This window comes from Heptranchias perlo, chromosome 24 (genome assembly GCF_035084215.1).
Source record: "Heptranchias perlo isolate sHepPer1 chromosome 24, sHepPer1.hap1, whole genome shotgun sequence".
Lineage (NCBI taxonomy): Eukaryota > Metazoa > Chordata > Chondrichthyes > Hexanchiformes > Hexanchidae > Heptranchias > Heptranchias perlo.
The window spans coordinates 6,340,598-6,363,872 of record NC_090348.1 but is presented as its reverse complement, the minus strand read 5'-3'; the positions used below and the strand labels follow the sequence as shown (position 1 = coordinate 6,363,872).

General features: G+C 45.7%; 1 protein-coding gene across 3 annotated transcripts in view; it reads right to left on the bottom strand.

Moving 5' to 3' along the window:
• The window catches only part of itpr2 (inositol 1,4,5-trisphosphate receptor, type 2), a 295,275-nt gene that overhangs the window by 114,876 nt on the left and 157,124 nt on the right, over positions 1 to 23,275 (bottom strand). For all 3 annotated transcript variants that reach the window (XM_068004673.1, XM_068004674.1, XM_068004675.1), the window contains exons 32-37: positions 20,185 to 20,310; positions 18,624 to 18,752; positions 17,027 to 17,147; positions 15,638 to 15,828; positions 13,707 to 13,855; positions 6,596 to 6,704 (exon numbers count right to left, since the gene is read on the bottom strand). In XM_068004673.1, the coding sequence (XP_067860774.1) occupies positions 6,596 to 6,704; positions 13,707 to 13,855; positions 15,638 to 15,828; positions 17,027 to 17,147; positions 18,624 to 18,752; positions 20,185 to 20,310 (825 nt within the window). The remainder of the gene's footprint in view (positions 1 to 6,595; positions 6,705 to 13,706; positions 13,856 to 15,637; positions 15,829 to 17,026; positions 17,148 to 18,623; positions 18,753 to 20,184; positions 20,311 to 23,275) is intronic.

Below are 23,275 nucleotides of genomic sequence, written 5' to 3'. Positions count from 1 at the left end.
TTATAGACCAGTTAGTTTACTAACAGTGGATTCTTTGTTTAATAGGTCAGTAGGATGTTCAAGAAAACCAAACAGCCAGCAATAACTTGTTTTCCCAATTACTTTTTCATAAGATTATATGCCAGTATATCTTGCTAAGACAACGTCTGTTTTAACTGGTCAGTAGATAGACATTGATGCCGGCTCCTGGGCTGGGTTCCGCCACTGGGCTGGGCTCTGCTCTTTCCCTGGTTTCCTGGGCTTCGCCCCTTCCCTGGTTGTCTGGGCTCCGCCCCTTCCCTGGTTGCCTGGGCTCCGCCCCTCCCTGGTTGCCTGGGCTCCGCCCCTTCCCTGGTTGCCTGGGCTCCGCCCCTTCCCTGGTTGCCTGGGCTCCGCCCCTCCCTGGTTGCCTGGGCTCCGCCCCTTCCCTGGTTGCCTGGGCTCCGCCCATTCCCTGGTTGCCTGGGCTCCGCCCCTTCCCTAGTTACCTGGGCTCTGCTTTATTCCTCTACTGACTCTTCTGTTGGATTCCATTCCTGGTTTCCTGGGATTTTTTTTTATTCGTTCATGGGATGTGGGCGTCGCTGGCAAAGCCAACATTTATTGCCCATCCCTAATTGCCATTGTGAAGGTGGTGGTGAGCCGCCTTCTTGAACCGCTGCAGTCCGTGTGGTGAAGGTTCTCCCACAGTGCTGTTAGGAAGGGAGTTCCAGGATTTTGACCCAGCGACGATGAAGGAACGGTGATATAATTCCAAGTCGAGATGGTGTGTGACTTGGAGGGGAACGTGCAGGTGGTGTTGTTCCCATGTGCCTGCTGCCCTTGACCTTCTAGGTGGTAGAGGTCGTGAGTTTGGAGATGCTGTCGAAGAAGCCTTGGCGAGTTGCTGCAGTGCATCCTGTGGATGGTGCACACTACAGCCACTGTGCGCCGGTGGCGAAGGGAGTGAATGTTTAGGGTGGTGGATGGGGTGCCAATCAAGCGGGCTGCTTTGTCCTGGATGGTGTCGAGCTTCTTGAGTGTTGTTGGAGCTGCACTCATCCAGGCAAGAGGAGAGTATTCCATCACACTCCTGACTTGTGCCTTGTAGATGGTGGAAAGGCTTTGGGGAGTCAGGAGGTGAGTCACTCGCCGCAGAATACCCAGCCTCTGACCTGCTCATGTAGCCACAGTGTTTATGTGGCTGGTCCAGTTAAGTTTCTGGTCAATGGTGACCCCCAGGATGTTGATTGTGGGGGATTCAGCGATGGTAATGCCGTTGAATGTCAAGGGGAGGTAGTTAGACTCTCTCTTGTTGGAGATAGTCATTGCCTGGCACTTGTCTGGAGCGAATGTTACTTGCCACTTATCAGCCCAAGCCTGGATGTTGTCCAGGTCTTGCTGCATGCGGGCACGGACTGCTTCATTATCTCAGGCATTGCGAATGGAACTGAACACTGTGCAAACATCAGCAAACATCCCCATTTCTGACCTTATGATGGAGGGAAGGTCATTGATGAAGCAGCTGAAGATGGTTGGGCCTAGGACACTGCCCTGAGGAACTCCTGCAGCAATGTCCTGGGGCTGAGATGTTTGGCCTCCAACAACCACGACCATCTTCCTTTGTGCTAGGTATGACTCCAGCCACTGGAGAGTTTTCCCCCTGATTCCTAAAGATTTCAATTTTACTAGGGCTCCTTGGTGCCACACTCGGTCAAATGCTGCCTTGATGTCAAGGGCAGTCACTCTCACCTCACCTCTGGAATTCAGCTCTTTTGTCCATGTTTGGACCAAGGCTGTAATGAGGTCTGGAGCCGAGTGGTCCTGGCGGAACCCAAACTGAGCATCGATGAGCAGGTTATTGGTGAGTAAGTGCCGCTTGATAGCACTGTCGACGACACCTTCCATCACTTTGCTGATGATTGAGAGTAGACTGATGGGGCGGTAATTGGCCGGATTGGATTTGTCCTGCTTTTTGTGGACAGGACATACCTTGGCAATTTTCCACGCTATCGGGTAGATGCCAGTGTTGTAGCTGTACTGGAACAGTTTGGCTAGAGGCACGGCTAGTTCTGGAGCACAAGTCTTCAGCACTACAGCCGGAATGTTGACGGGGCCCATAGCCTTTGCTGTATCCAGTGCACTCAGCCGTTTCTTGATATCACGTGGAGTGAATCGAATTGGCTGAAGACTGGCTTTTGTGATGGTGGGGATATCGGGAGGAGGCCGAGATGGATCATCCACTTGGCACTTCTGGCTGAAGATGGTTGCAAACACTTAAGCCTTGTCTTTTGCACTCACGTGCTGGACTCTGCCTTCATTGAGGATGGGGATGTTTACAGAACCGCCTCCTCCAGTGAGTTGTTTAATTGTCCACCACCATTCATGACTGGATGTGGCAGGACTGCAGAGCTTAGCTCTGTCTATAGCATGTTGCTTCCACTGTTTAGCATGCATGTAGTCCTGAGTTGTAGCTTCACCAGGTTGGCACCTCATTTTTCGGTACGCCTGGTGCTGCTCCTGGCATGCTCTTCTACACTCCTCATTGAACCAGGGTTGATCCCCTGGCTTGTTGGTAATGGTAGAGTGAGGAATATGCCGGGCCATGAGGTTACAGATTGTGCTGGAATACAATTCTGCTGCTGCTGATGGCCCACAGCGCCTCATGGATGCCCAGTTTTGAGCTGCTAGATCTGTTCTGAATCTATCCCATTTAGCACGGTGGTAGTGCCACACAACACGTTGGATGGTGTCCTCAGTGCGAAGATGGGACTTCATCTCCACGAGGACTGTGCGGTGGTCACTCCTACCAATACTGTCATGGACAGATGCATCTGCGACAGGTAGATTGGTGAGGACGAGGTCAAGTAGGTTTTTCCCTCGTGTTGGTTCGCTCACCACCTGCCGCAGGCCCAGTCTAGCAGCTATGTCCTTCAGGACTCGGCCAGCTCGGTCAGTAGTGGTGCTACCGAGCCACTCTTGGTGATGGACATTGAAGTCCCCCACCCAGAGTACATTCTGTGCCCTTGCTACCCTCAGTGCTTCCTCCAAGTGGTGCTCAACATGGAGGAGGACTGATTCATCAGCTGAGGGAGGACGGTAGGTGGTAATCAGCAGGAGGTTTCCTTGCCCATGTTTGACCTGATGCCATGAGATTTCATGGGGTCCGGAGTCAATGTTGAGGACTCCCAGGGCCACTCCCTCCTGACTGTATATCACTGTACCGCCACCTCTGGTTGGTCTGTCCTGCCGGTGGGACAGGACATACCCAGGGATGGTGATGGAAGAGTCTGGGACGTTGGCTGAAAGGTATGATTCTGTGAGTATGGCTATGTCAGGCTGTTGCTTGACTAGTCTGTGGGACAGCTCTCCCAATTTTGGCACAAGTCCCCAGATGTTAGCGAGGAGGGCTTCGCAGGGTCGACTGGGCTTGGTTTGCCTTTGCCGTGTCTGGTGCCTAGTGGTCCGATGCTGGGTGGTCCGTCCGGTTTTATTCTTATTATGACCTTTTTTTAGCGAGATTTTACAACTGAGTGGCTTGCTAGGCCATTTCAGAGGGCAATTAAGAATTAACCACATTGCTGTGGGTCTGGAGTCAGACCGGGTGAGGACGGCAGGTTTCCTTCCCTAAAGGACATTAGTGAACCAGATGGGTTTTTATGACAATCCTCTCTGCTCCTCTCCTGGATCGATCAGCGCTCCTTCAATGGTTCCTGAACTGGACTTAACTTCTCCGCGAGCTCCTGGACTGTTTCCTCTTTGAATCAGCCTACAAGCTAAGAATTTTCCTTGTCAAACCCAGCCCTCTACCATAGGTTCATGCAATCTTAGGTTTCCCTCTGTACCCATTGATGGGTCCTGTAAGGTCCTTGAATATTTTGTCACCTCCCATCCCTATCTCACCCAAAATTCCCTGTTCTTCTGCTCTGGTCAGAGTACCAAGATTGCCTGGGTAAAGTCAGTGACCACAGAGCGCCATCCGTTCCATGGCATTCAACACAGTCGACCATGCCATCCTACTCCACCACCTCTCATGCATTATCCCGCTCTGTAAGCGCCCTTGTATAGTTCCACTCCTACCTGTTCAATGCAGCCAGTACATTTCCAGCAATGGCTTCTCGATCAAGGAAGATGGTTGTGGTTGTTGGAGGCCAATCATCTCAGCCCCAGGACATTGCTGCAGGAGTTCCTCAGGGCAGTGTCCTAGACCCAACCATCTTCAGCTGCTTCAATGACCTTTCCTCCATTCTAAGGTCAGAAGTGGGGATGTTCGCTGATGCTTACACAATGTTCAGCTCCATTCGCAACCCCTCAGATAATGAAGCAGTCCGTGCCCACATGCAGCAATTCCTGAACAACATCCAGGCTTGGGCTCATAAGTGGCAAGTAACATTCGTGCCAGACAAGTGCAAGGCAATGACCATCTCCAACAAGAGAGAATCTAACCACCTTCCCTTCACATTCAACGGCATTACCATCGTCGAATCCCCCACCATCAACATCCTGGGGGTCACCATTGACCAGAAACTTAACTGGACCAGCCACATAAACACTGTGGCTACATGAGCAGGTCAGAGGCTGGGTATTCTGCGGCGAGTGACTCACCTCCTGACTCCCCAAAGCCTTTCCACCATCTACAAGGCACAAGTCAGGGGTGTGATGGAATACTCTCCAATTGCCTGGATGAGTGCAGCTCCAACAACACTCAAGAAGCTCGACACTATCCAGGACAAAGCAGCCTGCTTGATTGGCACCCCATCCACCACCCTAAACATTCACTCCCTTCATCACCGGCACACTGTGGCTGCAGTGTGTACCATCCACAGGATGCACTGCAGCAATTCGCCAAGGCTTCTTCGACTGCACCTCCCAAACCCGCGACCTCAACCACCTAGAAGGACAAGAGCAGCAGGCGCATGGGAATAACATCACCTGCACATTCCCCTCCAAGTCACACACCATCCTGACTTGGAAATATATTGCCGTTCCTTCATCGTCGCTGGGTCAAAATCCTGGAACTCCCTTCCTAACAGCACTGTGGGAGAACCTTCACCACACGGACTGCAGTGGTTCAAGAAGGTGGCTCACCACCACCTTCTCAAGGGCAATTAGGGGTGGGCAATAAATGCTGGCCTTGACAGTGACGCCCATATCCTGAGAATTAACTCAAAAAAATGTTTCTGAAACCGTGAAGTCACCTCCAGAGTCCCTCAGGGGCATGTCCTTGCCCCCCACACCCCCCGCCCCCCCCCGCCAACCTTCCTCACATACCTGCTACCCTTTGTTGACAGTTCAGTGTGTGGTGATGGCACTTAACTCTACTTCTCCATCACTTCCATCAAGCACCTTTGTGCTATCAAAAAGTCACGCCGACTCAAATTTTCCTCCAGCTAAAGACCAAAGTTATTGTTTTTTGGTCCCCGCTATAAACTTCCCTCCCTTGCCAATGGCTCCATTCCCCTCCCTGCCTATTTTCCCAGGCTGAGTAAAACTTCAACATCCAGTTCAACCCAGAGCTGAGCTTCAGACCCTACTTGCTATCCATCAACAAGACTGCCCACTTCCACCTCCACAATACTGCCCACCTGCACACCCTAATTAACCCTCACTGAAGCCAAAACCCTTAGCCACACTTCTGTCACCTCGACTCGACTCTCCGATGGGCCCCTCCTCTGCCTCCCACCCTAAACCTTCTATAAACTCCAACATGTCCAAAATTCAGCCAGCCCCACCCTGTCCTGCACACCTTCACCCTCACTGACCTACACTGCTCCCTGCCCCAATGCATTGAACGTAAAATCCTTGAGCTCTTTGGCTGAAGCATACCCTGCCTACACATCCCTCTCCATCCTGTGTATGTTGACTGCGATCGTCCCCCTGCAGCTTCCTGTGCATCCCGTCCCTCCTCCCTTCGCCCCACCATCGGTGGCAGATCCTTCAGCTGCCTTGGCTCAACGCTCTCGAGCCCCCTCCCTAAAGCCAACAACTTTCAAAACCCATCTTTGTGACCTTATTTTTCGTCCCCCCCCTCCTTACACTCCCACCGTTCCTTTTTATTTTTTCCCTTTGAAAGTACCTCAAGACATCTTTCTACGTTAGGGGTTCTATATAAATGCAAGTGCGTACATTGGAGCAATGCACATTTAAATGCCATGGTAATCATTTTAACCTTGGACTAGGCTGTGCTGGGGGTGCGGGAGAGGAATTGAGGGGTCTTACCTATGTTAAGAGGTGCTCTTGTTGGTTGGAGGCTGCTGTTGTCATTCGTCTTCAGCTTGTTTGCTTAGTTCTCTGACCCCCTGCCCTCCTGGGGATACTTTGGGTGTGAGCGGGGGCCATTGGTTTCCGAAAAGAAGCATATAATTCTACTTCTCTCCAGCTCCAGGCAGAGACCAAGAATGACATGCACTGACATTTCTAACACACATAGAATGCTTTTATTGCTTGTTGAACAATCCAATAGAACCAGTTCTTAACATGAGGTTAGGGTGTCTACATTGTATTTTGACAAAACATTTACTTGGAGCTCTGAGTACACTGGTAACCAACAAATGCTTGATAAACACTGACCACTAGTGGCAGATGTGCTCACTACACATTAAAAGGACCTCCAGATGAATGGACAATTTGAACTCACCTTTTCCCCAAAATTGTCCGTCCTGTTGAGCATTTCTCTCAGCGTTTGAAGAATTTTAATGCAGAGTTTCTCTTCTTTATCCATCAGTTTTTTAGAATGATTGATCAATCTGCGATTAAATTATCACAGTATAAATACATGTTTTTCCCTCCAATCTCTGACAGACACAGCAACAGGAATTGCTAAAAACTCCCGAGTTAATAAAGAAAGAAAGGCTTGCATTTCTATAGCGTCTTTCACAGCCTTACAATGTCAGAAAGCACTTTACAGCCACTGTTGTAATGTAGGAAACGCGGCAGCCAATTTGTGCACAGCAAGGTCCCACAAACAGCAACGAGATAAATGACCGGACACTGAGGAGAACTCCCCTGCTCTTCTTTGAATCGTGTCATGGGATCCTTTACATCCACCTGAGAGGGCAGACAGGGCCTCGGTTTAATGTCTCATCCAAAAGACAGCACTTCTGACAGTGCAGCACTCCCTCAGTACTATACTGAGAATATCAGCCTGGATTATGTGCTCAAGTTTCTGGAGTAGGACTTGAACCCATGACCTTCATTAACTCAGAGGTGAGAGTGCTACCCACTGAGCCACAGCTGACACAATTATGTATTGCTTTTAAAAATGTACAGGCAATTCACATCAAGATCATTTTCATATTGTTTCTAAAGGAGTAAGAAGGTAGGAGGTTTAATGATGTTCTACCTCATTATGTAAGGTCACTTACTGCACCCAGTAATGCTTTTTCAAATACATAAATGTAGTTGTGAATCATTTGAAGATATACTTTAAAATAATTGAAATACTTGAGAGAAGATTTATTCTTTAAAACCAAAATGTGAGGTGTAGTACCATGACCGTCATAAAACTGCATCATGCAAAGCCTCCAGTGAATTTAATTACGAGTTAAAATATTGATTTAAATCTTAGCCATATTTTTCATTAGCTGATCTCCCCTGGTGTTGCACACAATATCAAATAATATCCCCTCCCTATCTCTGTAACCTCTTCCAGCCCTACAACCCCCAAGATCTCTGCGTTCCTCCAGTTTTGGCCTCTTGTGCATCCCCCACTTCCTCCGCCCCACCATTGGAGGCCGTGCCTTCAGCTGCCGAGACCCTAAGCTCCAGAAATCCCACCCCAAACCTCTCCACCTCTCTACCCTCCTTTAAGACGCTCCTTAATACCTACCTCTTTGACCAAGCCTATAGTCACCTGTCCTAATGTCTCCTTCTTTGGCTCGGTGTCAATTTCAGTCTGATTACGCTCCGGTGAAGTGCCTTGGGATATTTTACTACATTAAAGGCGCTGTATAAAAAGCAAGTTGTTCTTGTTGTTGTTTTAAGTGTGACATTTACAGGAAGTGCATGCTATGCACAAAACTTGATATATTATTGACATTTCTTTCTAAAAATGTGCACTAGTAACTTGTTCTCCAGTTAGGATTGGTGTAATTCATAAATAAAATTAAAAATTAAAAAATATTTTAAACAATTATGCAAATGTTATTTTTATTATTTGAAAAGCAATTTTTTTTTCACAAACCTTGAGTTTCATTTCATTAGCTTCATTAATTTAATACATGCCTGAAATTAAAATTACAGCGCAACCTTACTGTGTACAGTTCTGGTCACTGTGTACAGTTCTGGTCACCCTATTATAGAAAGGATATTATTAAACTAGAAAGAGTGCAGAAAAGATTTACTAGGATGCTACCGGGACTTGATGGTTTGACTTATAGGGAGAGGTTAGACAGACTGGGACTTTTTTCCCTGGAGAGTAGGAGGTTAAGGGGTGATCTTATAGAAGTCTATAAAATAATGAGGGGCATAGATAAGGTAGATAGTCAAAATCTTTTCCCAAAGGTAGGGGAGTCTATAACGAGGGGGCATAGATTTAAGGTGAGAGGGGAGAGATACAAAAAGGTCCAGAGGGGCAATTTTTTCACTCAAAGGGTGGTGATGTCTGGAACGAGCTGCCAGAGGCAGTAGTAGAGGCGGGTACAATTTTGTCTTTTAAAAAGCATTTGGACAGTTACATGGGTAAGATGGGTATAGAGGGATATGGGCCAAGTGCAGGCAATTGGGACTAGCTTAGTGGTATAAACTGGGCGACATGGACATGTTGGGCCGAAGGGCCTGTTTCCATGTTGTAACTTCTATGATTCTATGATTCTATAAGCATTATTGAAGAATAGCCATTTATACAAACACTGGTAATCTAACCTGATAACGGTGAGGTTAGACTTCTGTTCGAGTGTATTGTTTATGGGATAATTCATAGAATGACAACGTAGTAACACGGAGCAGTTAAGATAATCGCGTAACCGTGTGAGTGGATATCAACCCTGAGCTAGGTTTTGTTCTCAATCTGCATTAATTACAAAGGACTTAGTTGGAGTTGGTGGATCCAGTTTTGGTCCATTTTTGGCAAACAGTTTTGGTGACTCCAGGTTTCACGGCATACAACAGTCAAGTGATCTTCGAGTGCAACACTAGTAGTGTATAATCGTCCAGCTGCTTCTCCCTTCTTCACCATTCTGGAAATAGACCACCTTGGGTACATTGCAGCAATGCTGCATTGCTTCAATTCTGCACAGTTACCACTGGCAAATTTGAAAGAGTTTTAGGAACACAGGAACGTGCTCCGCCATTCAATTAGATCATCGCTGATCTGTATCTTATCCCTATTTACCCGCCTTTGATCCATATCCATCGATACCCTTACCAAACAAAACTTTATTGATCTCAGTCGTGAAAGCTCCAATTGACCCCCAACATCCACAGCCTTTTGGCGGAGAGTTTTCCAGATTTCCTCTACCCTTTGTGTGAAAAAGTGCTTCCTGATTTTTCTCCTAAATTGCCTGGCTATAATTTTAAGATAATGCTCCCTTGTTCTTGATTCCCCCACCAGAGGAAATAGTTTCTCCCTATCTAACCTATCGAATTCTTTTAACATTTTAAACACCCCGATCAGATCACCCCTCAATCTTCTACACTCAAGGGAATTCAAGCCAAGTTTATGCAACCTGTCCTCATAATTTAACCCTCTAAGTCCCGGTATCATTCTGGTGACTCTGCGCTGCACCCCCTCCAAGGCTAATATATCATTCCTGAGGTGCGGTGTCCAAAACTGAACGCAGTTCTCCAGATGCTGTGAAGCACGAAGAGGAAGTTTAATTTCCGCTCCTTGAATCATGTGGAAATGGCAGTGTTCAGGACTGAGACAGGCCAGGAACACACTCAGTCAATATTCAGGAGATCTTTGAAAGTGGCTGGCCAATCAAGTCTAGGAAGAGGTACTATGACACGATGGAGAACAATACATTGAGTTACGTCGAAAGTACAGCACAGAAACAGGCCATTCGGCCCAACTGGTCTATGTCGGCGTTATGCTCCACACGAGCCTCCTCCCTCCCTACTTCATCTAACCCTATCAGCATATCCTTCTATTCCTTTCTCTCTCATGTGCTTATCCAGTTTCCCCTTAAATGCATCTATGCTATTTGCCTCAACTACTCCTTGTCGTAGCGAGTTCCACATTCTCACCACTCTCTGGGTAAAGAAGTTTCTCCTGAATTCCCCATTGGATTTATTAGCGACTATTTATGACCTCTAGTTTTGGACTCCCCCACAAGTGGAAACATGTGTTGGAGGCCAATCATCTCAGCCCCAGGACATTGCTGCAGGAATTCCTCAGGGCAGATTCCTAGGCCCAACCATCTTCAGCTGCTTCATCAATGACCTTCCCTCCATCATAAGGTCAGAAATGGGGATGTTCGCTGAAGATTGCACAGTGTTCAGTTCCATTTGCAACCCCTCAGATAATGAAACAGTCCATGCCCGCATGCAGCAAGATCTGGACAACATCCAGGCTTGGGCTCATAAGTGGCAAGTAACATTCACACCAGACAAGTGCCAGGCAATGACCATCTCCAACAAGAGAGAGTCTAACCACCTCCCCTTGACATTCAATGGCATTACCATCGCCGAATCCCCCACCATCAACATCCTGGGGGTCACCGTTGACCAGAAACTTAACTGGACCAGCCACATAAATACAGTGGCTACAAGAGCAGGTCAGAGGCTGGGTATTCTGCGGTGAGTGACTCACCTCCTGACTCCCCAAAGCCTTTCCACCATCTACAAGGCACAAGTTAGGAGTGTGATGGAATACGATCCATTTGCCTGGATGAGTGCAGCTCCACCAACACTCAAGGAGCTCGACACCATCCAGGACAAAGTAGCCCGCTTGATTGGCACCCCATCCACCACCCTAAACATTCACTCCCTTCACCACCGGTGCACCGTGGCTGCAGTGTATACCATCTGTAGGATGCACTGCAGCAACTCACCAAGGCTTCTTCGACAGCACCTCCCAAACTCACGACCTCTACCACCTAGAAGGTCAAGGGCAGCAGGCACATGGGAACAACACCACCTGCACGTTCCCCTCCAAGTCACACACCATCCCGACTTGGAAATATATCGCCGTTCATTCATCGTCGCTGGGTCAAAATCCTGGAACTCCCTTCCTAACAGCACTGTGGGAGAACCTTCACCACACGGACTGCAGCGGTTCAAGAAGGCGGCTCATCACCACCTTCTCAAGGGCAATTAGGGCTGGGCAATAAATGCTGGCCTCGCCAGCGACGCCCACATCCCATGAACGAATACTTTTTAAAAAATTCTCTACACCTACCCTATCTTAAGGACCTCCATCAGGTCACCCCCTCAGTCTTCTCTTTTCTGGAGAAATGAGCCCCAGCCTGTTCAGCTTTTCCTGAAAACTAAATCCTCTCAGTTCTGGTATCATCCTTGTGAATCTTTTTTGCACCCTGTCCAATGCCTCTATATCCTTTTTATAATATGATAAAATGGAGACCAGAACTGTGCACAATATTCAAGTGTATAGAACCAAGGTTCTATACAAGTTTAACATAATTTCTCTGCTTTTCAATTCTATCCATCTAGAAATGAACCCCACTACTTCCTTTGCCTTTTTTATGGCCTCATTAACCTGCATCACTACTTTTAGTGATTTGTATATCTGTACCCCTAGATACCTTTCCTCCTCTATCCCATTCAGACTCTTACTATCCAAGCAGTATGTGGCCTCCTTATTCTTCCTACCAAAATGCACCAAATCACACTTAACTACATTGAAATTCATTTGCCAATTACATGCCCATTCTGCAAGTTTATTAATCTCCACTTGCATTTTGACACATTCTTCCTTTGTATTAACCCCCACCTCCCCCAATTTGGCGTCGTCCGCAAATTTTGAAATTGTACTTCCGATTTCCGAGTCCAAATCGTTTATGTAAATTGTGAAAAACAGTGATCCCAGCACCGATCCCTGTGGAACACCACTTCCCACCTTTTCCCAGTCTGAGCAGCTACCCTTAACCCCTACTCTCTGTTTTCTGTTTTGTAGCCAGTTTGCCATCCATTCTGTTACATGTCCCTTGACCCCACATGCTCTGACCTTAGTGATTTTTGTCTACAATGAGGTACCTTATTGAGGGCCTTCTGAAAATTCAAATATATTATAATCCATATAATGTCTTTTATTGCCCATCTCTAATTGCCCTTGAGAAGGCGGCTCACCACCACCTCCTCAAGGGCAATTAGGGATGGGCAATAAATGCCGGCCTCGCCAGCGACGCCCACATCCCATGAACGAATAAAAAAAAATGTCCATTATACTTGTGAAATAAAAAATGGTCTCCTTGCTTACAGGAAGGAACTCTGATTTATGGAAAAATAAATTAAGCAGTGGTGCAGCGTGCGTAAGCTAAAAGAGCAAGTGAGTTACACAGCCTGACATTCCAGTGTTTTGCTTGTACTGTCCCACCGTGCATCATTTATAAGGTACAGAGGGCTTCTGCAGGCCTGAAGGTGAGTAGAAGTGTTTAGTTTTTACATACAGGAGTGGGCAGTTCATCATATCCTGGGAAGCAGATGCATTTGCTTAAAGCGAGTTATATGTCTGCAAAAAAACATTTGACCTGAGAGGCAATTGGAGAGCGTAGGAGAGTGGGACGAGCAAGAGATGGATCAATACACTCATATCATTGGTTGGGCCTGTATGCTCTCCCCTCCCTCGCTTGCTTCAACAGTTAGGAATGAAGCAACAGACTTATTACTGTCCTTTGCAGGATATGAACATTTCAAAACAGAGCCAGGAAATAACAACAACTTGCATTTATATAGCGCTTTTAACATAGTAAAACATCCCAAGGTTCTTCACAGGAACGTAATCAGACAAAAATTGACACCGAATGAAAGGAGACATTAGGGCAGGTGACCAAAAGCTTAGTCAAAGAGGTAGATTTTAAGGAGCATCTTAAAGGAGGAGAAAGAGATGGAGAGGTTTAGAGAGGGGATTCCAGAGCTTAGGGCCTAGGCAGCTGAAGGCACGGCCGCCAATGGTGGGAGGAAGCAAATGGGGGTTGCTCAAGAGGCCAGAATTGGAGGAATGCAGAGTTCTCGCTGGGTTGTAGGGCTGAAGGAAGTTAGAGATTGGGAAGGGCGAGGCCGTGGAGGGATTTGAGCACAAGGATGAGGATTTTAAAATCAAGGCATTGGTGGACCAGGAGCCAATGTAGGTCAGCGAGCAAAAGAGTGATGGGTGAATGTGGCTTGGTGTGAGTTAGGATACGGACAGCAGCGTTTTAGATGTTTGAGTAAGTCACCGCTAATACACCACCGTGTGTCAGTGCGTGTGTGGACCTGGATCTGGAATGTGCTGCCTGAAAGGGCGGTGGAAGCAGATTCAATCGTGGCTTTCAAAAAGGAATTGGATAAATATTTGAAGGGCTACGGGGGAAGAGCGGGGGAATGGGACTAACTGGATTGCTCTTACAAAGAGCCGGCACAGGCTTGATGGGCCAAATGGCCTCCTTCTGTGCTCTAACAATTCTATGTGTGGTATAAAAACAGAACAGATAATGGAACACCAAGTTCATGTCACGTTAAAAGAAACCTTTATAATTCAGCTCCAACCCTCATTTCTACGCTATAGAATGTTCACTAATAGCACTCAGTGGCGAGATCACTATCCCTCACTGTGCGGTCTCCACACACACCACTTCTTGCCCCTGACTTACTTGCTCATGAAGGCCCCACTTTCGCATCTCAGCTGAGCATCGCTTCCTTCGGGGAAAAGCAGTTCTGGACTATGGAGGACATCAACCAGCAACGAAAATTCAGCGTGGACCATGGGTTGGAATTGCTGCTCAAGGGTGGACACCATATCCTGAGGATTGATACAGGAGAACCATCAGGTGTCTGAGTAACCTTAATACATTATAGCACCAACTGCTAATGGATCTCGAGGCCACACACGGTTAATATATAAAAGATGGAACGCAGCAGTTGTTCAATATGAATATTGAATCTGCCTACCTGTCTTTATCAATCATACAATGGGTAATCAATGTTTTCTTACATCGAGAGTGGTTACATGACTGAAAAATGACAAATGCTCCCATTACATGTCATGTGAACAAGGGGTTCACCCTCCAGAATTTGCAATGTTTTACTCTGCTGAGCAGGTTATGTAACAAACCAAGAGTCGGCCGCTGAACGGCAGCTGCGCAAATGTTAAGGCTCAGATGATGCAGTACATTATGTAGTGCCTCACAGTTTATATTATTTAAAATACTGCAATTGTCCTATAATCATCTAGAAATATCCCTATCTCTGTATAGAAATGAAAACAGTAGCAAATAAACAAAAACTACCAGGAAATGCTGCACCACATTTATAAAATTCCCATGAAACTCTTCATTATTTGTTTTATTTCAGTGATTCTGCTGCTCCCATTTTCTCTTCTTTCCTCTCCTGATCGTAGTGACTCGTGTTGAGATACAGTTCGAGGGCTGTGACTCAGGTTCTCATCCTTCTGGGTGTATGGGTATTGTTCATGTGGGGACTTACGTAACGAAGAGCAGCAGGCTATTTGACCACAAGGGGCATCACAGTCATGCCTGAATCTGTCCTTACAATAGGCTTTTTGCAGTGGGGGCGCGGAGGGTCCACTGGATTGAGGCAAGGAATGGGGCTGGGCTGATCTTCCCTCTCGCTAAATCAGGGGCCAATTATGGTGTCCCTTATTAACACCCCAGCGCAGACTAGCTGTTGAGTGTATGACTTTCTGTTCCATAAGCTTGCTACCATGTGGTACATTTATTTACCGAGACAATGGGGGAGTCATATTCATGAACTTCAACTGAAATTCAGTGGAACGCATTAATATCCTTATGCAGTGCACTATACAAAATGTAGATCATAGAACCTTACAGCACAGAAGGAGGCCATTCAGCCCATTGTGCCAGTGCTGACTCTTTGAAAGGGCTATCCAATTAGTCCCACTCCCCCACTCTTTCCCCAGAGCCTTGCAAATGTTTCCTATTCAAGCATATATCCAATTCCCTTTTGAATGTAGATATATGCAATCAGTTCTGGGCACTGCACGTCAGGAAGGATATACTGGCCCTGGAGGGGGTGCAGCGCAGATTCACCAGAATGATACCGGGGCTAAAAGGGTTAAATTATGAGGCCAGATTGCATAGACTAGGCTTGTATTCCCTTGAGTATGGAAGATTAAGTGGTGATCTAATTGAGATGATTAAAGGAATTGATAGGGTAGATAAAGAGAAACTATTTCCTCTGGTGGGTTAATCCAGAACAAGGGGGCATAACCTTAAAATTAGAGCCGGGCCGTTCAGGGCTGATGTCAGGAAGCACTTCTTCATGCAAAGGGGAGTGGAAATCTGGAACTCTCTCCTCCAAAAAGGCTGTGGATGCTGGGGGTCAACTAAAGATTTAAGACTGAGGTCAATAGATTTTTGTTGGGTAAGGAATACGGAGCAAAGACACGTAAATGGAGTTGAGGTATAGATCTGCCATGATCTAACTTAATGACGGAATAGGCTCAAGGGGCTAAATGGCCTGTTCCTATCTTGGTGCTGTATGTTCCTAATCTCTAAATCCCCAATGTAACTGTCTATTATCTGTTGAAACAAGACAGTTTTACCTGCAACTTCTCTATAATATTCCTGTAGTCCAAGGATGGTCCACCGATTGCATCTCTATAGCGAGGTGCACTGCGAGCGGACATTCGCCATCCTATTGCTGCCCTCTGTACCATGTTGGAGTGGGTCCTCATAAACAGGGTGTTCACTTGGCTGTCCAAATCGACAGGGATCGCTATCGCTCGGCTTTTAGCTGCAATTAAAAATGAAATGGTACTTTAATGTTTTAGTTGTTGACCGTGGCTCAGTGGTATCACTCTTGCCTCTGATTCAGATGGTCGTGGGTTCGTAGTCCCACTCCATGAGACTTGAGCACAAAACCCAGTGCTACACTGCTGGACGTGCCGTCTTTCGGATGAGATGTTAAACTGAGGCTCCATTTGCCATCTCAGGTGGACATAACACGACACTATTCAAAAAAGAGTAGGGGAGTTCTCCCTGGTGTCCATGCTAATATTTATCCCTCAACCAACATTACTATAACAGATTATCTGGTCATTATCTCAACAGTGACTACACTTCAAAAGTACTTCATTAGCTGAAAAGCACTTTGGACCGTCCTGAGGTTGCGAAAGGTGCGATAGAAATGCAAGTTCTTTATTTTTCTTTTTGCAGAGAGCATTAATTGTTTATGTAATGGTTGTACATTTTTAATATCAGGACTTTTTAAAGTTTAACGATGAATTGTTTTCAGAAAGTAAATCAATATTTTCTTTTCTTTCAGTGAGTTTTGTGCTCACGGTGAGGAATACCAGCGATGGCAAATGGAGATTTCCCATTTCCAAAAATCAAGCCCTCCCAGGACAATCATGGCATGGGTGGATGTAGAACAAAGCACCATCCACTCTGCCCCAACAATGAGCCTCAGCCCATCCACCGAATAGACCCACCTCCCCATATGAGGTATCAGTATGACGTTTTAAAATTTCCTAAGACAAGCATCCCATGTTCTCGCTGAGCAGTTACATGGGTAAGATGGGTATAGAGGGATATGGGCCAAGTGCAGGCAATTGGGACTAGCTTAGTGGTATAAACTGGGCGACATGGACATGTTGGGCCGAAGGGCCTGTTTCCATGTTGTAAACTTCTATGATTCTAAGTCCTAACTTGGAGCATGTTAGAGGCATTCTGTGCAGTGGCTTCATGCCCAATCAGGATTAGGTTGATACTACCTTAGTTCAAACCAGAAAGCCAAACAGACAGAAAAGACTTTCATCCTTTAAATCGGGGGGCTGGATTGAGGCAAGTGTACTCACCCACCACACCCCCACCTCCCTAACAGTGCCTCTCCAAGTGGATCAATTTCAAAACCTGTGCCTCAAAGGAACTCCCTGTGAAATCAGATAGATTGTGAAAACAAACACCCAATTTTTCTCGAAATGCAAACTTACCGACTTCAGCCAAAGTCTTAATACAAGACTCCACTGAGGACTTCTGAGCTGGAGTTGGCCAAGCGCAGTTGTAAATTCTGAAGGCAGACTGCAGCAGTTGAATAAATATTGGCTGGTGTGTCTACAGACATGAAGAAATGTGAAAGACCGTTATATGCCACAATTTTTCCTCCTGAATAATACCAAATATATTCCTCTGAAAACCAGTCCCTGTACTGCCTGCAACCGTAGAAATAAGACAGTGAGGCGGAATTGGTGTCGTGTGCAATTTTGAACAGCAGTTCAATTAGGATCTTGATTTCAAAGTTGCAACTGTAGCCCAGATCTTCCTGCGTTACTTTTAATGGTTCTAAAGACATCATTTGGAATCTGCCGAGCACTAAGATATGCCAACATTTGAGCAAGCAGGATTTAACTCGCCCACTCAGGCACAGATCAGGAGGCTGTAATGACGTACACTTAACATGAACAGCAGGATTCCCAGTGCCTTCCAAACATTTCGTAACGTACAAAGCCAAAACGAGAGGTTAACTGGACATAAATTTTCAAACAGCAAAATCTTTTCTACAGCATTTGGATTCACTGCCTCATTAAGACAACTTTGACTTTTGCAAGATTCCTGGCTCAACACCGCATTCCGTGGGTGCTGGGATAGTCTCTGGGCATAAACACCCTCCCGGTTTTATACCAGGAATAAAATGTTTGCTGTATGCAAACTGAACGCCCAAATGACTATGTAGGGCTTGGTCACAGTCGTGGCCATTTAATCAAGGTGTACTCATGAAGAATGCAACCAGCGGGTAATAGTCATAGAATTAGCAGAACAAATGGAGGCCATTTGGCCCATTGTACATTTCAACTGGTGCTATCTCAATGCAGGTGTGAACGGGTTGCCTGAACATCTTATCTACATTTCCATCTTTAGCGTTTAGATTTTACTCACACCTAGTCACAAGTAAACACATGCACACATATATAAGGGGTACGGTGGTGTAGTGGTTAGGTTACGGGACTAATAATCCAGAGAACGTGAGTTCAAATCATGGCAGTTTGAGGATTTGAATTCAGTATAAAAACAAATCTGGAAATAAAAAGCTGGTGTCAGTAAAAGTGACCATGAAGTTGTCGAATTGTCATAAAAACCCAACTGGTTCACTAATATCCTTTAGGGAAGGAAACCTGCCGTCCTTACCCGGTCTGGCCTATATGTGACTCCAGTCTCACACCAACGTGGCTGACTCTTAACTGCCCTCTGAAGTGGCCCAGCAAGCCACTGTTACTAGGGATGGGCAATAAATGTTGGCCTTGCCAGAGACGACCACATCCCGAGAATGAATAAAAAAAACACACACACAAACACTGCCCAAAGTCAATCTTCCCTTTGTCTATTTAGAAATGACTATTCATATTGCCCGTATGCAATGGGAGTTGATGATGTATTGTACCCTTAAGGTAGCATATAAAAATTGAGGAAAAGAACTTCTGAAATGCAAGGTACACAATGAACCCTAGATGCTCTTTGGACAGTCCCAAACACCGAGGAAAACATAACCCAATGATTGAACAACATAGGTACATTGTCACAAAGGTGACTTACTTGCAGACTTGTGCTATTATCGGAGAACGGGGAGCTGAAGAACCCGCTGATGATATTCAACACCGTGTCTGTCACATATCTCTCCAGTGCAGTGTCAGCATGCTTCCTGTCAGTTGTGGAGTTGCAAACCTTCATCAAAATATCCAGTTAATGATGAATTAAACTCAAATGGTTCCGTCAAGGGGGAGAGGGAAATTGAGTTAAAGAGACAATAACCAGAAGTGACAGGTGAGCTGAAAGAATGATGGGACAAACCAAACGAGAGTGACCTTCAAACTTTGCTCAACTGAACTGGTAAAATTCGTCACGCTAAAGCACACCCATAGGAAAAAAAATCAGCTTTAATCACTTGAAACATGCAGTAGGATTATGGAACAAAAACATGGGAATGTGTGACGTAAAACAAAGCATTGGGAGTCAATTTGGTCTTCGGCGATAGTATTAAACGGGAGATAATGAATCAGTGCCCAATTTACACTTAGATTAATTTTCTTTTCCATTAAAAAAAACTTGCATTTATATAGCGCTTTTCATGACCTCAGAATGTCCCAAAGCGCTTTACAGCTAATGAAGTAGTTTTGAAGCGTAGTCCCTGTTATAATGTAGGAAACGCAGCAGCCAATTTGCCCACAGTAAGCTCCCACAAACAGCAACGTGATAATGACCAGATAATCTGTTTTTTTTTTAAAAAGTGATTTTGGTTGAGGGATAAATATTGGTCAGGACACCAGGGAGAACTCCCCTGCTCTTTGAAATAGTGTGATGGGATCTTTTACATCTACCTCAGAGGGCAGACAGGGCCTCATCCGAAAGACAGTACCCCCGACAGTGCAGCGCTCCCTCGCTACTGCACTGTGTGCTCATATCTCTGGAGTGGGTCTGGAACTCATGACCTTCTGACTCAGAGGCGAGAGTGCTACCCACTGAGCCACAGCTGACACTGAATTACATTGAAGTCAATGGAAAAGAAAATTGGATGGAGTGTAAAATTGGTTTCCGATTCGCTGTCACCTGTTTTTGCACTACTGCCCGAGGACCAATTTCACCCTATTGGGTTAACAGTCGACTTCAAAAGGAGAGAAATTTTATAGGAGAAAAATTAAACATCCTTATGTCTGACATCATAAAATTCTGACATCTGGTTAAAAGATCCCCATGCTTTAAATATAAAAGAGATGCCGATAAAAATGTAAACATTGATTTGTGGATATTAAATAGAAAACCACATAGTTTTGATGTTACATACAGTATTCAGTACTTGTGTTTTCAAAACGTTTACAATTCAGATGATATTTATTTATCGGTAATGTTTTCAAATGCTTTACTGAGGCTGGGCTGATTTACCTCACACTGCCAAAAAAGATTCTCATAAATTAACTCTTCCTTGTACCCAAAACTCAAGTCCTCAAAGGGTTAACATCCAAAATGGCCAAAGTGACTTTCTTCATATTTAACGGGGCATTTCAACCTTTGGTTTATTTTTGGTCCTAACTGGAGCCGACAGACTTGGTGGAGAAACACAAGTATCTTTGCTAAAAGGGTCCGTGACAGAGAGACTTACCCGAACCATGTCGACAATAAAATTCTCAAACAGTTTCCAGATGTGGTTACTTGTGTAAATCTCCTTCATCTCAACTTCTGTGTCCACATAACAATGGTTGACAAAATTAACATACGCTGTCTTCACCTGTGAGGGAAAACATTTTCTTTTTTCACTCATTTCACCGAGGAATCACTTAAAATACTGAGCGAAAAAATTACTGCCACCAAAGAAAGGTTTAATTCCACAGTTAATTTTCTCCAGTTCCCTTCTCGGCCCAATGTAGTCCTTTGTTCTCCAGCTGAGAGGACCATGAGGGTCACCTCAGTTGAGACAACTCCAATCATCACTTGATATCCACCCATGTGTGCTTTCTAGCAGGGTTCAATGAAGGTTCGTCAGGAACCGATTTGATATTTCCCATCTTGGGAACGCTAATGTTGTTGTGCCCTGCCCAACGCCCCCAGTGAGATCAGCTAACTCAACAAGGCCCGATCCTCGGAGGGGGGAACTTCCTCCTCGAATTGCATGTCAGATAGTAACTTTACCCAACAAAAGCAAAACACTGCAGATGCTGGAAATCTGAAAGTGCTGGAAACACTCAACAGGTCAGGCAGCATCTGCACACACACACAGACGCCAACAGGCACACAGGCAGGCACACACAGACGTGCACACACAGACACGTACACACACGTACAGGGAGGCAGAGGAATGGGAATGGTGAAATAGATGAAGTAATTTGAGATTGCCCTATTGATGATTGTGACTGGAGTTGGTGAGGCTTCGTAAACCAGCATGGGAGGGTTTATGTGGACAGTGTGCTTTACGGAGGCAAGGAGGGCAGAGCAATCAGAGGAGATAGGACAGGGGGTGTTTTATTGCAGGTTGAAGTCACTGAGGCTGAGGAGTGGCACAGAGCAGAGACTGAAGACCAGCAGGAGAAGATTTTACCAAAGAAGACAGCAGAGTTGCTTGGGCAGCAGTGGAAAGATGATGAGGATTTTGAGAAGGATGGGAAAAGTGGTAGAAAGGTAGATGACAAAAAGGTGCTGCAGGAATATGGGGACAGACTAAGATGAGACCTGGAGATGATTGCAAAATGGCCTCCACCGTGGTTCAGGGAGAATGTGACAGAATATACAGCCAGATAGGACAGTGCCTGCAGGAGGAAGAGAATCGCCGCTGGTGAGCGCAACGACAGAGACAATTTTGCTGGGGTGCAGACGACAGTAGGAGAAAAGGAACTGATATATGCTTCAAAAATGTACTAGGGAAGCTAGGATAAAAACACAATAGACAATACCGCCTCGTGGCATCAGGTTCTCAATGAAGCACTGGGGCCTAAATTCGTCAGCGCTCCAAATGGTTCTTGCAGCGCAAAGTAGCAGCACTCCAGAACGGGGAGACCATCCTAAATTTGTCCACAGGCCCCATCAATATAATTCAGGCGAGCTGCGGGCCCCAATTTGGGGCCTGATGCAGCTCGCGTCTCAGGATTTAATCAATTTCGGCCGACTCTGAGGCCCACAGGTAAGTGGGGGGGGGGGAGGGGAAGAGAAGGCGATCGGTGGTGGGGGGGGGGGGAAAGAGAAGGCAATCGGTGGCGGTGGTGGGGGGGGCCTAGCTCAATAATTTATCCTCTTCATTCAGAGAGTACTCTATTCAGGTTTATGTGGAGATTGAATAAAGGGGGAATAATTTAGGATTCCATCTATCAATAAAATATGATGTTTGTGAAATTCTATAACATATATAACAACTTTTAATAAAGAGTTTAAAAGTAACTTGATAAAGCTTGCTATCGAAGAACTTTGGACAGTGTAGAAGTTACATAAAATTTCATAAAACTTACAGCACAGAAACAGGCCATTTGGCCCAACTGGTCTGTGCCGGTGTTTATGATCCACTTGAGCCTCCTCCCTCCCCTCTTCATCTCACCCTATCAGGATACCCTTCTATTCCTTTCTCCCTCATGTACTTATCTAGCTTCCCTTTAAATGCATCTAACTATTCGTCTCAACTATTCCTTGTGGTAGTGAATTCCATATTCTCACCACTCTCTGGGTAAAGAGGTTTTTCCTCAATTCCCTATTGGATTTATTAGCAACTATTTTATATTTATGACCTCTAGTCTTGGACTCCCCCACAATTGGAGCATTTTCTCTAAGTCTACCCTATCGTTACCTTAAAGACCTGTGTCAGGTCACCCCTCAGCTTTCTCTTTTCTAGAGAAGAGCCCCAAGCCTGGTCAGCCTTTCCTGATGGGGATATCCTCTCAGTTCCGGTATCATCCTTGTGAATCTTTTTTGCACCCTCTCCAATGCCTCTATATCCTTTTCATAATATGGAGACCAGAACTGTGCACAATACTCCAAGTGTGGTCTAACCAAGGTTCTGTACAAGTTTAACATAACTTCTTTGCTTTTCAATTATATCCCTCTAGAAATGAACCCCAGTGCTTGCTTTGCCTTTATGGCCTTATTAACCTGCGTTGCTACTTTTAGTGATTTGTGTACCCGTACCCCCAGATCCCTCTGCTCCTCTATCCCGTTTAGACTCATTATCCAAGCAGTATGTGGCCTCCTTATTCTTCCTACCAAAGTACACCATCTCACACTTACCTATATTGAAATTAATTTGCCAATTAAATGCCCATTCTGCGAGTTTATTAACGTCTTCTTGCAGTTTGACGCATTCTTCCTTTGTATTAACCCCCCCCCCCAATTTGGTGTCATCCACAAATGTTAAGATTGTACTTCTGATTCCCGAATCCAAGTCGTTAATGTAAATTGTGACCATCTTGGAAACATCTTCACTACGCTTACCCTATCAAACCCCTTCATAAGTTTGAAGACATCCATCAGGTCGCCTCTCAGTCTTCTCTTTTCTAGAGAAAAGAGCCTCAGAGCCTGTTCAGTGTTTCCTGATAGTTACAACCTCTCAGTTCTGGTATCATCATTGTAAATCTTTTTTGCAGCTTCTCCAGTGCCTCTATATCCTCGTTCTGGTGACCAGAACTATACACAAAGAGGTGTGGTGTGAATATAAGAAGCTGTTGATGAGTTGGGCTTGTTTCACTGCACTGCACCATCTCTTTTATAATCTTTTG